General features: G+C 27.6%; 1 protein-coding gene across 2 annotated transcripts in view; it reads left to right on the forward strand.

Moving 5' to 3' along the window:
- Window positions 1–17,377, forward strand: part of LOC123302921 — a 71,094-nt gene that overhangs the window by 38,256 nt on the left and 15,461 nt on the right. For both annotated transcript variants that reach the window (XM_044886018.1, XM_044886023.1), the window contains exon 4: window positions 16,692–16,773. In XM_044886018.1, coding sequence (XP_044741953.1) covers window positions 16,692–16,773 — 82 coding nt within the window. The remainder of the gene's footprint in view (window positions 1–16,691; window positions 16,774–17,377) is intronic.

Below are 17,377 nucleotides of genomic sequence, written 5' to 3' on the forward strand. Positions count from 1 at the left end.
ATAATATACCTATCTCGCTGTGCAACAACAAACTACCTCCCCCTTCCCCAAGTTCATTCAATTCCATGAAACAACGCAAAATTTGCTTATTAGATACAAATAGTCGCAGTTTTGAGGCAAATAAAATCCTTAAATTAGATAATTTTAAAATAGAAACATGTAGGTACAAAGAGAAAATTTATCACGTTTCTTCTTAATATTGATTTAAATTAACAAAAATCCAAATAGAATTGCTTTTCAGCATTTTTTTGGTACTCACGCAGAACGATTAAGCGAAAAAAATGCAATGTTAAATAATGTGCCTGAAAGAGTAAATTTTTGTTAAAATTATTAAATATTTATTTTCACTTTTAGCGTAGTAAATTTTTAATGGTTGTTTTATTAAGAAAGTTACAAAATAAATATTGAATATAAAAACCAGGAAATTATTAAAATATAACCACAAAATAAAATAGACATAAGACTGAGAGGCCCCACTTCAACGATAATGATAATCATAATGCCATATGGACGCAGGCAATTATAGTAAATCTTTTATAGTAGGTAACTAAAATTTAAACAAACAAGTAATAATGCTTAAAATACTTTTACATAATATATAAATATAAAATTATAACCAAAGTTGATGGGAATCAGTTAGTTTTAATTAGGTAACTAAGCAGGCGTGAATTATTTATCTATTTACGATTACTTAACCAATATTTTATTCAAATGTTAAAAACAAATTCTTTTGCATGAAGCTAAATACTAAGAATTTTGATACGGTACTAAATATATTACACTTTTAATCTGTAATAATATAAAATTTCTATGTGGCAATATACAGGATGATTTTTTAAAAGTTTCCAGCAAAAAAAAAACGGTTAAATTCAAGTCTTCCTAATTTCGCGGATGAATAAAAAAATAGAGTTAGCCCTTAATATAGAATTTTAAATTTGTGGTTGTAGGTATTATATAACACAGGCGGACGATATATTAGAACGTTGTTCTTTATTATAGAACAAACTTTGGTCGAAACATATTTCTGTAAAGTTATCAAAATCTTTTTCTTTGCATTCGATTTACGTTACATTTATTCAGTTTTTGGAAAATGATTCTAACAAAAGTTTTTTATTACTTTAAAAAGTGTACCTTGTGTGTTTTATTTTTCATTTTTTTCTGTTATTCAGATATAAACGTACAAAATTTCATATTTTGTGTTTCAATTGTTTTATTATTATCATACAAGCAAAAAAGTTTAGCACATTATAATATGAACCAGTTACATTTGTTTTCTTTTATCAAAATTTCTAATCGTTTTGATAATAACATAAAAATAACACAAGTCAAATTATATAATAATTATGGGTTTCGTGTGTATGTGAACATTGAAGTCTCCATTCAATTTCTTTAATATCATTAAATTTTATTGGATTTTCTTCATTGAAATGCAATGAATAAACTTGTTACGAACTTCTGAATAAAAGTCCTCACGACACTCAAAAATGTGCCTAAATCAGCACAACGCCTAAATTCCTTTATTTTAACAAAGCTGAATCACATGCTTACTTAATATTAAAGCCAAAGCCTTCTATAGAAAGTATTACCATGATTTGGCTGGCTAGATTTCGAAAAACTTACATTAGATTAAAAGTTACTTTAAAAACACTAGCTTTTCTCGATTTTCACTTCATTGTATACATTTTTTTGAAAATTAAGACACATTCAGGTAGGTATATATTAAAATACATAGAAAGTATAAAAAAGGTAAATGTTTCAAACAAAAGTTGTTTATATTTTTATAAGAAACACTTTTTATATTTAAAATTTTTTTTTTATTTCTAACCCAATGTTGCTCCTGTTTACCTATGTTCTCATTTACGAGCTCGACTTCACTTAGCACGCTATAAAAATTTCATCTTAATATCGTTTTTCGTTTTTGAGTTATCGTGTCCACAGACGGGCAGCCAACCGGAAATGGACTAATTAAGTGATTATAGGAACACCTATAGCAAAATTTTGTTTGTAGCATCAACATTTTTAAGCGTTACAAACTTGGGACTAAACTTAGTATACCTTTATATACTTCATATATTCACGGTGTTCTGATTTCGGCTTCAACGTTTCAGAAAAATAAAATAGGGGCATATAACAAAGCCAGTTCATGATATGTAAAATAAAAAGTCTTACAGTAAGATCAATGCCAAGATCAAAAATATAGATATATAAGGGAAACCAAGACCTTAGTTTTCACAACAGGTTTAATTTGATTAATAATATGATGATAGTGTTATCCACTCGATAGAAAGATTTTTTGCTAAACGTTTCAAAAATTTCTCGATAAAATGTTGGATGTTGGATCGGTTATGTATGAAACTATTTAGCGATCCAATTCTTTTATTTTAAGCAAATTGAATATTACTTTTCATTATAAAATCCAAAAGCTTCTGAACTATTAGCCTTGATCTGTATTCATTTTCTTCAAGGTTTTGTGCTACTGCACTTAAATAAATTAATTTTTTTTTGTTGAAGTAAAATTAACATTTTTCTATATAAAAATTGATTCACATTTGAGTGATTTTAAACAGACAACCATAACGCGAACACATAAGGTATTAACATAATGAAGTCAACAGCAAGTCAACCATTATTTTATATTATAAACACAATAATGTAATATTGCATTCGTTCGTTTATCTAAGTTAACGATGCTAATAGTAAAGCCAAGTATTTACACGTTGTTGTGTTTTTTGTAAGTGTTTTAATTACAGTGACCTAAATTTTTATTTCCAACAATAAAAATGTATTATAAATTTTTTTAAACTTAATGTTAACTGTAAATTGAATGTTAAAATTCGCACCGACTACAAATTGATGTATATTACGTAATCAATTTATGCTTTATTAACTCTTAATAAAATAGCGTTTTCCTAGCATTTAATAGAAATGTATTACAGTAATGTAAAATTTTTACTTAACAAGGCATTCGTACAATCCGTATAAAAAGTAGTTTTCGGTGAAATTTTGTAAAATTATGCATTCTAATAGTCCTTAATCATAAGATCAAAAATCTACGGGCATAAAATCCTCAAACGTAAGCAATAGTACCTATAATATCCACTGAAAGATTGAATTTGGTTGGATTGGAGACTCGCAATGCCAACATTTACTTGGAGGGTTGGTATCCATCTTGTAAAGGAGTCTAAAAATAAAATCTCTTCTACTCTATTTTCACAAATATCCAATAATTAAAAATAAAAATAAATAAATATAAATCTGCTTATTTTATGGATAGAACTATATTAAAAAAATTTTAGGTTGTCAATTCCTGATTATATTTCAATAAGGCAGGCATATTTAACATTGGTTTTATAGTAAAACGGTAGCTGGATGATGTTTTCAATGATTTCTCCAAAAATAGCCGATTAAGCCGGTTAAGTTAAAATTCAAATTAAAGTTGTGTCCGACCAATTAAAGATGTATAACCACGGTGAAGTTTCAACAACTCTAAAGTAAAATTTAAATATATGACTCCACTTTGTCTACAAGAACAGTATGTAACTAGTATTCCCAAAATAAATATAATTTTTAAAATTTGTGATCATAAATTAATATTCTAAAAACTAATTACCCAAAATCACAACAGGTATAATCATTATATTTTCAGTCAAAATTATAGGTTTAAACACCTGTCCCAAATAAAATAATTTATATGTTTAATAAAATATTTCACACGTTTAGGTAATATAAATTTTTATTACAATTATTATAGAAAATAATAAAACTTTTTGTACGTGCCTAATAATAGTTAAATCATAAGTTGAGTTTTTTTTTTTTAAATCAAAATCAATAACCTGAATTTAGGGCATCAAAGAATCAATACTGGTACCCTCAGTTAAAATATACAAATTTCTCTTGTTATGTATGTTTTCTAAGCATCTAATTAGTAAATTGCAAATTTTCGTGCGATCAAAACTACACATATATTATAGTTAGTGTACCTATATGACTAAGAAAATGGTCTCCTTGAAACTTTTTCAATCCACCCCCCAAAGTGTTCTTCGGATCGTTCTGATCAAAAGCTTTCGAAGACGCAAAACTTTCTAACGGATAGTTTTTGAGCTACGATCTATACAAATATAATGTACATGTAGCTTTGATCGTCCATAGCTCGATTTTTGTGGCCGTGAGAGCTTTTGATTGGAATGATCCTAAGAGCATTTTAGGGTCGGTCTTAAAAAGTTTCGCAGAAAGCCATTTTCTTATCTAATATTGCGGGGTCCTTTCAAATCTCAAAATTTATAATCAGGATACTACAATAAAATAATAATAAAGCACGTAATTATTAAAGTATCCCTAGAAAAAAATTCCAAACTTTTTTTGATGAAACCCTATGATATCTAAAGTTATAATACCAAAAGTATTCAAAAACTTTATTTAGCTGACAATATGACAGATAGTTTCTTCGTAAAAAAAAGTTTTTATTAAATTTAATAAAAGTTTCACTTGAGTGACCTAAATATTTTCATAAATACCTGCTTGCTTAAAATCGTGAATTGAACATAAGCAAGTGTAGACATTTTTGCGAAGACATTTACAGGTAGACCTAACTTACTATAGAAGCATCATCATTGTATTCAAACCCATGTATATAATTTTTTTTTTATAATTATAATTTTAGCAATAAATAATTATAAAAAATATACAATATAGCTTCAAGGGTATTGTGGCCAATCACAGAATTTCAGAGATTAATATTCGTTTTTCGATTGTATACGTACATTGAAATACTCAAACTACACGGAGAAAAATTTATGGTTACTATTATTATTATTTGTTACAGCTATCTTAGTAATGACATACTGTTAATATTACTGTCGTATACATAGTGAATAGTAATTTTAATTATTTGAACTATGCGTTATTCATTTACAGCAATAATGGGACTAAGATGAAATGGGACACAATAACGAGAGTGTATTTGGAAAACCATTATAGTTAGTTTTAAGAGTCAAGAACAAATTAGCTTTTATAAATAAACTAGCTGTACCCAGCTGTGGGACATTGTGGTTGCATGGAAATAGATGAGAAGTATCTAGTAAATTTCATGAACTTTGATAAACCCCCAATAAAAGAGTTTACAACTTTTAAACGGCTGAACTGATTTTCATGTAACTTACAGAATTTTAATGTAGATATCATGCTCTCTTATTTGGTATCCCACCACTTGGGTATATTTGAAAATATTCTATTGTTCATGAATAGGAAGAACATGCGTGTCCATGACAGGATAGAAAAAATTTTGTAGTTATTTTATAGAACCGTAACTATTAGTAGTTCTGTATCAAATATTCATTCCATGACATTTCTGCTTTAAAAATATATACAAATTTCTAACTTAAATAGTTTGGCCATTTGCCGGTTCGAATTTAACATATATAGCTTTATAACCATTGTTTCAAATTCGTACAACGATAAAATATAGTTTCAAATTTTTGACTAATAAAAAGACATTCCTAACATTCTGCTTGTGAGAACAATAATTTGAATTATCTTTTGTAAATATTATAAATCATATTAAATTTAAAAAAAAAACCCTAGTAGCACGACATTTAGGCAAATGTTGATCTGTATTTACATGGGTTTTCCATATACAAAATTTCATCCTCACTACCCTATGGTGAGGATATAAACCTACCACTATATTTATGAAATCAAGAATTTTTCTTCGTGTAGGGACTTTCAAAAATCATAAATTCACAACAAATGTTTTTTGGCTTCGGAATGTCATAAAGTAAACATTATTGATTAATTTCGTTTAGCTATAATAGTTACAATTAGTTGTCCATTCGAGAAGCCAAATTGAAAGGAAATGTTAGAACCTCACATTCAATGCATATAATATACGAAAGTATATCATAATCGTTTTAAATAAAAGAATTACTGTATTAAATCTATTCAACTTCCGATTTAATTCAAAATCTCATAAATAACATGAAATTTTAATTTGTAATAAAAAAAAATTTCAATAGAATTAAATCTGATTTAAGATGCAGATGACGTTCGCAATTCTTTTGAAAAAACTAAAATTTATAATTTTCTCTTTATCGAAGAAACACTTTCTAATGGATTGATAATTAAATAAAAAGTTAGCATCCACTCCTGATATTAATTAAATAAATTAAAATTCTTTTTAAGTATTTGATTAAAATATGTGATTCATTGATTTATTTATTAATTTATACATATGTAAAAGAATGCATGCTAAACTTATATGGCTATTTCTTGGAAATCTCTTGGAAAGGAAAACTACAATTAATGCAAGTTTTGAATCGATGCTACGCGTATATACCTACATTCAAAATTGGCTACAACTACAACGCTTAATATCCTTTAGATTTTTGATGAAACTTCCATTACAGGTCACTAACAAAGTTGGTCAGGCAGAGTAATGTCTTTTTTAATTAGCCATATTTTAAATTAAATAAGTACTTTGTGGGAATATTTTTTTGCCTTGGAAAAATTTATCCTAGGTGGTCAAAATCAATAATATGAACTAAGTACTGCTTTGTTTGAAGATACAGAGTTTTGGTTTCTATAAGTTTCGGTAGAAAATTTTAAAAAACTTGATACAATTTAGTTTTGGACTCTTTTCATTCAGAGGAGTTAAAACATACGATAACTCAAGTTTTATTTGTTTAAAACGTACTGGTTTTGTAAATTGTGTTTCAAAATTTCGATAGTAATTTAGTTATCAATTTCAATTTTGTTGTTTAAAGAAAACTTATTTGACTGTTAATGAATCTGATGTTTTAATTCAAAGTATGATATTTTGTGCCTTCAAGGGTACAAACAATAGAATAAATATACAAACTATTATCAAAACTTCAGGCAGTAAAATTCTCACCTTTCTTTAAAAATTTCCAAAAAAAAAAAAAAAAAAAAAAAAAACATTTTTTCAATATTAGAATTGGAATTCTTCAAAAAGTAAAAAACCGGTTAATTATATAATTCAATATATAAATTTGTCATTCATGAAACTATTCATTTACAAAAACCTAATTATTAGTCTCACTTTAGGCATTTTTTGTTATTAGTAACTGTACAAATTTTTTCTATTTAAAATAAAAATGATTAAAATCGCAAAAAATATTTCGTAGAACAATTAATTATAAATCAAATATATCAATTTATTTTACACATAAATATTATAATGAAACAGAAAACCTGTTGAAAAATCTACGTTACTTATTTTATTTCGGACTGTAATTGCTTTTTTGTGAAATACGAAAGCTTTTTTGCTGTAAAAAAATTATATTAATTTTATTATTTTTTCAGAAAATTAGAAATTTGTGATGCTTTAAAGTTTTCTGTTAGTAAATTTAGCCATTTAGACCAGACAAAAAGGTTACAAACAACAAAGAAAACAGGCAAGTACCAAAAGTGAATGCTAACCATTCATATTCGATGTAAAATATATATTTATTGGATACTTCCTTATTTTCGTTCTTGTTAAGGGTTAGCCTTCGTGACAGTCAAAATAATTTTACGAAATATTGATTAAATATTATTTGTTTTTTTAGTTTAGAAGGGATTTTTGTTTTTTGTACTTATTTTTTATTATTTACAATTGATTTACAATATACAGTATTGTACAAGCTATTAAGTCTAAAGTTATTTTTTCAAAAATATAATTTTAATTAATGATAAATTTTTTTTAAATGGGATATTTTTTAACCGAGATCAGGTGGCAAACTTTGCAATATTTAAGTGTAGTGCGTGCATTGGAAATCGGACTTTCATGTAAATTATATACGTCATTTTACACTAAAATATTACAATAATTTATTAAAAATATGCCCCAAGTTATTGACTTATCATCGATCAATTAATGATAAATTAATAAAACAAAAAAGTAGGTATTTTTAAAACCTTGCTAAATGTCTGTTTAGAAAGTTCAATTATCAAACAGTGTTATATAAATTATATGAATTATTGATAAATAGATACGGGTCAAATACTGTTTACAATAATTTAGTCAATAACATGTCAATTTTATACCGTATGTGTAGGTACGCTCCGTAATAGCGCTCTGGGTAGTGGAAGTGCTTTATCTTTGTGTCTCCTTTATCTTTGCCTGCTAAATTTTCATTTTACTACTCGAACTCATACTACTATTATACAGTTTTATTTGACTTGTTTGAAACAATAAACTGTAATCAAATCCAAAACGGTCAAATTTAGTAAAACATAGGCAGAGATTTTTTAATTATCATTAACATATTTTTAGGAATTCTGAAAATTTAAATTTTTGCCATGTATTGAAAACCGATTACAATATAATAATACCTATCTGAAATTAAAATTATGGTGGAGGCGACGTGAACTTTTTAATATAATTGTTTAATACATTAGATATTAATAATTATTTTTTTACTATTTTGGCTTAAAAGTGTGTATTTTGAGGTTAACATGCTTTTACTAGCTTTACTACCGTTTTTATTTAAAGGGGGCTTAAAACTATTTTGTTGTTGAGCAAAGTGCTTTGTATAAAAACGTTGTCAAACATATATTTGTATTTAATGTTGGACAGATTTCGTTGGCCCTGTTAATCCTGTTCCATGAATATGAGTTTTCGACCAACAGCTTTTGTACAAACTTTTAATAGAAACAGACATTTTGTATAAAATGTTTTTAAAGCAAAACATTTGTTTGAGTAGTGAGTTTTGAAAATGTTCCTAAACAAAACGTCCTTAGACAAAACATTTTGTTTATCAACATTTTTCATAGATCAATGTGTGTTAAAATGTTTTATACTGTGGCAAAACGTTGCGTTTAGTAACTTTTCCCTGCATCAGTTTGTGTTGATCCTAACGCTACCAGATATTTGAAATTTGAGCTGTTGTGAAGATGATGAAAAAAATCGGTTTTCATTCACATTATTTTACATTTTTGAGGTCATTTTCATTCTCAGAGGCAGATTACGAATGTGCTAATGTAAAAACAATCGAATGGGAAAATTTTTTCCATAATGAGTGTGAAGTTTATGTCTTATCTAGAAAGATTTTGAAGACTCTAAGACTTCTTTGATGAGTAATAAAAACTGAAAAGAAAACATTAAAAAAAAAATTTAGAACAAATGATTTTATTATTGATTGAATATCATCACTACCATCATCATACATAAAATAATCAGAATAATGAATGAAATGACATCCTTACAAGTTCCGCGAATTACTTTTTGCTACTTACACACATTCATACATAGGTACATACATACATACAATTGAATAAACATATTTAATTATATTTTATGTATTAAATAAAGATACAAACTTGTATTTATATATAATTTATATGAATCTAACTCACTCACACACATAATTGAAATTTTTTTACCATTAAATACGGACATTAAAAAAATACTTCTTAATATTAATTCACAAGTTTGCGTAACTTACGTTAAATGTTGAAAATAATTTTAAAAGCGAATAGTTTAATCTTCTAAAGCAAGAATAAGGCTGATTCCACGTGCTAATACTTCTGTTCAGTTTAGTCCACTGCACATTTCTTTACTTGACAACTATTAACCTTAACTTCAAAACGGAAGACTGTTATGTGCATCGTCATCGATAGTTTTATTCATACTGCTTAGTAATTTCAATGACAGGTAATTTCTTCTTTCAAGATCGAAAATATAACGAATAAGGTGTTTATCACTGAACACGTCAATGCGTACTCCTTAACAGAAAACTGTCGTCATCGTTCTTTGGTTCTGGACAGAAATTCAAATCCCACCCAGGCTTTTCGAATAAAATACCATGTTCAAACATAGGTTTTTTTAAATCTTAAAATTACTTTAATTAAGATTACATACTTTTTAATGACAAGAAAATAAACTTTAATAAACGAAAAAAGAAAATAATTTTTCCCTTGAGACGTCAGAGGACCAAATGCAGTGCATTTCATTTAATTGTAAGATCAGTCTGTTTCGAAACTTTTGTATTTAATTTAATTTTAATTTAATCCTTATCCGTCATATGTTTGTACATAATCATGTATGTAAGCATGGAAATATAACGTAAATATTTAGAAACAATATCTGAGAAATCTTGTTGACTTAAACTAGCAAGACTTAGAGCAAAACAACATCAAATGCACCTGTGAGATTCCATAACTATTTGAGGTTAACTCGCCAGCATGTATTTATCGAGCTCTTGCTTCTCAGCGAACTCTGAAGCATCCGAAGATTTCTCAAGTAGAGTTCATATTTCGATGATTGTTACAACTTTGTTATGGTCATCCAGAATCATCAGATCAAGACGAAGCGTACTGCTTACTCCGAATACTTGATATTTGATTGCTAAAACAGCATCCATGACAGTCACTTTTCTCTAACAAGACAGCCTAGAATTGATGCCAGCAATATTCTGCCAAATACCACAGAAATCATTTAACGACTATCATACTACATAATCATTGCCTGATCGAGTCACTAACTGAGCGCATACGTTTGTATCAAGCAATGAAAACAAGATACATATAATTGAAGAGGTAGTAAATAGTTAGCGATTTTTTTATTATAAATATTTTTATAAATAAATAAATATTATAAATTATTGGGGACAGTATTGTTGCTAAGAATAGGTCAATGTACTTACGATTTTTCTTTTATCTGTTTTTAAATTATAATAATAATAATATTTATAACGTTCTTTATTGTAGTTTTCATTTTGCAATTACTATCTAGGCGTATCTATCAATAGTAATGATCTTGTTTAGTACTTAATGTATGTATTTATTGTCTTACTACTGGTGTTCATCAGTTAATATTGCAATAATACATATTATTAAATCATTAGTTATCTAACATTAAATTAAAAAATTTTTTAGGGATTAAGAAATTAGGTGTGCCTTGATTCCTGTACAGAATTTAATAGTTTTTATGCAATGCACACTTGTAATACTGAATCGGAATTTATCTTCTGTGATTTTTTTCAGTTTAAAACAGAAACAGTTTCCTCCAATTCTTTCATCCAAAACTAAAACTGTCCATGGTATCACAATTTTATTTGCGATATATTTATAAATAATACCCCAATACTACTAAAAATACATAGTAAATAGTATGCGCTCCCACCATTTAATGAAATTTAATTTTTGGTACGGAAGCCTCATAAACAGTTGTATTGGACCGAATTGTGAATCTAAACCGTCATCGGATCCACTTGAGCACCCACAAAAAATATCATCAAAATCGGTCGATCCGTTTAGGAAGAGTACAGTGATTAACATCTACACACAAGAAATATTTATAATAGATAGCTGGTACTTGCCTGAAAGGATTGAAGATATACAAGCGCAGAGCTTTAAAATTAAACGTTAAAACCGAAAATTATGTATGGCTATAAAATATGGTGATGATTTTTAAAACCTTAATTTTTTACTCAAACTAGAGTATCCACAAAAACATAAAATAACCATCAGGAAAGCGTATCGGAATAAAACGAATGAAACCTTTTTTTTTTTTGAAGGTGACTGATAAAATGGTCATAATTTAATTACCACCTTTAAAATTAATACCAAATTTTTTGTCACTTAAAAATAATCGATTTTGGAATCACTAATTACTTTAAATTCAATATTTACATAACCAAAATATTATTATTAATATAATTTTTGTTCTATATTTATTTTACCTAACAAATAATTCGTGTCCTTGAAATTAATAAAATTAATGATCCAATCTAATATGAAATAATATAATTTATATAAATAAATATAATATTTAGTAATACTTTTGTAATACATAAGTAATAATTAGCAATATCCGATATCGGATATCACATTAATAAGTAATACAAATTATACAGAATGTTTAAAAAAATTACAAACAAATAAAATTATGATAAAAATAAAGGCAAAAAATTATAATAAAAACTTGATTACTGGAAGGAAATTGCTAATAATTAATTTGTCTGTCAGAGTCTCCAGCCTTTTGACGTATCCAAAAATTGGCTACAAATTAAAGATAAAGTGGTTAATTCGAACGCCATTTGTTAATTTAAGTTAAGATCAAATATTCGAAAAAATAAAATTCAAATCCTTATATCTTGAAGTAAACGTGAATGAAAATTATTGGAACGGGCTGAATTTGTTGATTGAAGGAAATCCAATAATAGGACTGATTAGCGTCATCATAAGTATCAATTCATATCGACTAATTATCGGTCTATAAATCGTTATTTAAGTGTGTCATGGTGTCGCCCTTCGTTGGCCATTGGGGTCTTGTAAGAAATATATCGATATTATGTTTTAGGCTAAGATATTTTTTTTTTCAGTGGTCCACCCTATAAAATAAATATTACATACAGATAATAACAATTAAATTATGTATGTACTCTATCAAGTGTTTAAGTATGACTTAAAGTATTTAGAAACTTAAGTATTATAATATCTTACTAATCAAATTTAATGAACTATGAAAATAAATAAAAGTAATATGTTAATTAATTAATAATAATTTTCAACATATCCGTTATTAAAGCAAAAAAAAATCTGCATACATGCAGTAATTAAAATTGAAATAAAAATGTCACCTGTTATATTTGTTACACAGAATGATGTAGACGTCATGCATGCATGAATAATTAATTCAATTTTAATTATTATCTATTTATTAAAAAAATGAAAACCTTTTTGTTACATACATTTTCTTATTTCTAATTAAAGGTGTTGTTTGCCAATTGCAGATTATAGAAAAAAAATTAATAATAAGTACAGATTTGTTTTTTTTTATACAAAAATGTAAAATAATTTATTTTTTATTAAATATTGTTTAACAATTGTAGAATGAAAAGTAATCATATTAAATTCAAATAAAATAACTACGTGTGCTTCTTGGGGGTACCAAGTCAAATCTTATAGACGAAGCGGAACTGCCTATTGCAACGATACTGACGTGTATCGATCTGATTTTGTAGATGATGCATAATTATATTGAAAAAGCACTATTTATTAAACAATTTCAAAGAATTAATAGATTTTATTTACATAAAAATAGTTTACCGTTAGAGCTTCTCCCAATGGATGCAAAATTTTGGTTGAAAACTAGTTTCAAACTTGTTGCAAGCCTGTTTTTTTACCCATCGAAACCGAGTGCTTGTTAAATTTTTATCCATAATAGGAGGTCCTTTCTAGTTTGGAAAGAGAAAGGATATAATGTTCAATTTCACAGGTTTATTTTTTCGTCGGATTAACGGTATAGCTGATAAAATTATTTTGGGCAACGTGTTTCTTCGATTTAAGTGGTGATATCTTTTATGACAATCTCTCCCATTTATGAAGTAACATCATATTAAATATCTGTATATTTATATAACGAGCCTCCTACATAATATTTAATGAAAATTATGTGAAGGCTATATAGGAGTTGTTAGATTGTGAGGCCTGAGGCGGGTGTCATCTTTTTTTGGGAACTATACCAAAATATGCGAAAGGAAACTGCAAAAAGTTTACGTTTACTTCGTTCTTAACATTTACAAATCGTTTATCATAATTGACAAACTGCTGTTGATTGATAGGATTCGAACCCGTAACACTCCATTTTCAAGCTTGTAAACTCGATTGTTAAACTTAATTTTATGACGTAACTATTTACGTATATTCTACCAATTCACAATTTTTTTAAAATTTCAAGCATATGAATTTTGTATTTTAGTATAAAAATAGTTTTCAATGTATTATAAGTAAATGTCAAAAAACATACAAATTTTGTAATAAAACCTACATATTTATTTTCGCTTTATTTAAATTTAAATTACGAATCCCAATGCGATTCAGCACTCTGGTGAAAAATATGCCTCCTTGATCTTCAAGAAATATTTGTATTCTACGATTGTTAATCAATAAAAATAAATTATTCTAATTCATACATAAAAGTAGACAGATCCGTTTTCCAAGCACGTCAAAATCTTAACAAAGTTATATCTCCTTCCACTTCTATACATAAAATATAAACAAATAAACAAGTATTTTTATTTTAAATAAAACATCAGAGAAAGTACCTATCTATTATCTATTTAACTATCTATCAGTCTATCCGTCTATCTGTCTATATGTTTGTGTGTCTACCTATCATCAGGGCCGGATTAACAAGTAGGCAGAATAGGCAGTTGCCTGGGGCCCCCGATTTTAGGGGGCCCCCGAAAAATGAAAAAGACTTCTCAAATTTTCTTACAAACATAAAATTCTAGAGAGTGAAAGAAAAATATAATCAGAACTTGTAATATTTGGGGTTGCGCAGGGACAAATAGGACACAACTAAACAACGTACAGGATAATTTAGAAATTTAATTAAGAATTAATATACATAGAAAAATGTTCGTATTAAAGTTCATCAATATTCATGAAATAAAATCACATCAGTGTTCATACTAAATTAACGCATGTAATACAGTTTAGATACGCTGCTATACAACAACCTCAATACAGTTTAGATACGCTGCTATACAGCAAACACAATACAGTTTAAATACGCTGCTATACGCCAAACACAATACAGTTTAAATACGCTGTTATACGCCAAACACACTTCAGTGTGTTTGCCGAAAACAAATGTAGAAAACGACATGTTTAAAATGTAGAATTTTTATGAAAGATAAAAGTTTGTATTTTTTAATCGAAAAAAGAAGGGAACGGACGTGAAAAAAAGGGCCCCCAAATTGATGGTTGCCTAGGGCCCCGTTGAGGGTTAATCCGGCCCTGCCTATCATGGTCTATCAAGAAATACAAGATAACTAATAATCAACAAATGACATTGCCTTTTTCGACTATAAAACACACGCATCAAAATAATATAAGGAAAGTATAATAAAATATAGAACACGATTTAAGAAGTAAATTTTTTCAATTCTCGAACTCATACAATTTGAATTATGTCTGCCTAACATATACAGATCCGAAATTATTCATTTATTTTCCGTAATTTCACCATTCATTATGCTTGGAATACATGCGTTTCTTTATTAATACCAATATACTGATCAGTATGATGACGTCAACAATTTTAACTACATAGAAATGAAACGGTAGTAACCAACATACTGGCATTAAAAAAAAGTAACGCAAGCATTATGTACAACATGTATCAAGGCATGATATGGTAGATACTATAAAGAACAAAAACATATTTCCAATTTGTTCACAGCTGAAAATATTCCGAGGCTTCAGTAAAAAATACCTATTTCATACAGATTTCTTTGGTTGGCAATTTAAGTGGGAAAGCTAGATAAACTTCAGTTTAGATAGCTTAGTTATTAGATAGCTTTAGTTATCTTAGTTATTAGTTATTATTTAGATAGCTTTATTATTCTCAAAAAATATCTTTAATGTTTTGTGAAAAAAATTATGAAAAGACTTATTTGAGCTGGTAAGATAAACGAAGGTTAGCTCCAGCTTATTCATACAAAGCGTCACCAAAATTGCAAAGAATAATATATTTCTGATCGTTGATAATTTAACAGTGTTTGAAACATTTCAAGAACAGCAAGACAACCCATATAAGTTCTAGATTGGCCGCTTGTTCAGAGAAATTGACAGTGAAGTGATACTTTAAGACCGAGCTTTATAGTTTTTACCGTCTCTTGGAAATCTATAATATATCGAGAGGAGATAGAAATGTTGTTGTACTAGTGTTCTTGCTTATCCTCAGAATACAGCGATCGAAACCCTAGGAGAGTAGAACCCACAGCATAAGTCAAGTTGGATTACGTTGAAATATTCACTCAAAAGTACTGACTATCATTCAGAGACCTGCGGCTGTATTGTGTTATTTTACTGTGACTTGTGGCTCCATAGCATATAATAGAAAAGAAAATTAAAAAGACATCTCTTGTAATTAAATAATTATCTTTGTCAGTATCGGAGCTTGATTCAATCAAATATTGATTTGTTTTTGTTTTTCATGGAATAATTATTTTTGGAATTGAATACGTACTCTACCGTCGTTAGCGAATTTCTTCCGTAATGGAGCTATTGCTTTTGCCCTGATGATCGAATTTTGAAAAACTTTCTTCAAATGTTCATCGATCCTACCTAACAGATGTCAAAAATGACCATCGTTAAAATTTATATATATATATATATATATATATATATATAAATAAAATTTGGTATCAAGAAGGGTTTTGTATTTGAAAGGTCAAGTTCGTTAATGAGAAAAATCGGCAAATAAACAAGGGGTGGAGGGGTGTTTATTCGCAAAGAACAAAATTTAAAATTTTTTCAAATTAATTTTTTTTTTATAAAATGGGTTATTTTTTCAATCCCTGACGGAATTCGCTTAGCTAACGTAGCTTCTGCGCTACAAATTTTTTGTATGATACAAACTATCAATAACACCTTCTGTAAAGAATTAATTCCTTTTAGCATCCAGTTTATATGTACACGCATTACAAATTTTAAATTTAAAAATTAGCCATTTAAATTACTTTTTTCTTCCTCTAATTAATTAACTTCCATATTCTATTTTCCGTCCAATTTTTCGCTTCAATAACAATAACCAGAACACACGCATCTTATTTAGATTTAACTTTAACATGCTATTATTTCATGAGAAAAGCAATGAATTTAAAGTATGATTTCTTATTTTTGAAGATAAATGATAAATTTTTGCATCAGTATATTAAAATATTTAAATTTTTTTGTTACAGGTTGGGAATTAAAAGGTTTACATTGTTATAAATTTTTTGGCATCAAACATTCGTGGGAGAAAGCAGCCGAATTATGTCGAAGGTAAAATAATTATTTTTTATTTGTAAATATTGATTACGTGTTAAATTATTTATATCCGATTAATTTTTGTTATGTTCATTTACACGGTGACATTAAAAATGACGTTACACGTTTAATAACTAAGCTCGTAAATGGTACGATGTTTATATGTGGAGGGGCATACAATATCAAGAGGTTAAAATTTCAGACCTTTATTAATTTTGTTAAAACAAAATTATGGCAGTCATGTTGGGATTGTACAGCCCACAATGCCTTTGAAACCAAAGAAATTACATCAATTTGAACTTTCTTTGAACTTTAGAAACAGAATTTGAGACTTTCGTATTTTGGCATGCCCATTTAGTATTTACTCTTCACTAGATCTCAGTGGTTAAATGACCTAAGAAGTCACAAAATTGGCGCCTTATTTAGATAGCTAATTTTACATTAAACATGCCTGATATTATGGCGCCGTGTTTGGCATTACTGGTCTTCTACTTACACAGGTTCTCTAATCTTTATCGTAACTCATTGTCCCGAAAAGAACAGAGAAAAGAACAAAATTTCAATAAAAATTACGTGTAGATAAATAATTTTTTTAAAGGTGTAAACAGACATGGGATTA

The sequence above is a fragment of the Chrysoperla carnea genome, chromosome 1, assembly GCF_905475395.1.
Source record: "Chrysoperla carnea chromosome 1, inChrCarn1.1, whole genome shotgun sequence".
Lineage (NCBI taxonomy): Eukaryota > Metazoa > Arthropoda > Insecta > Neuroptera > Chrysopidae > Chrysoperla > Chrysoperla carnea.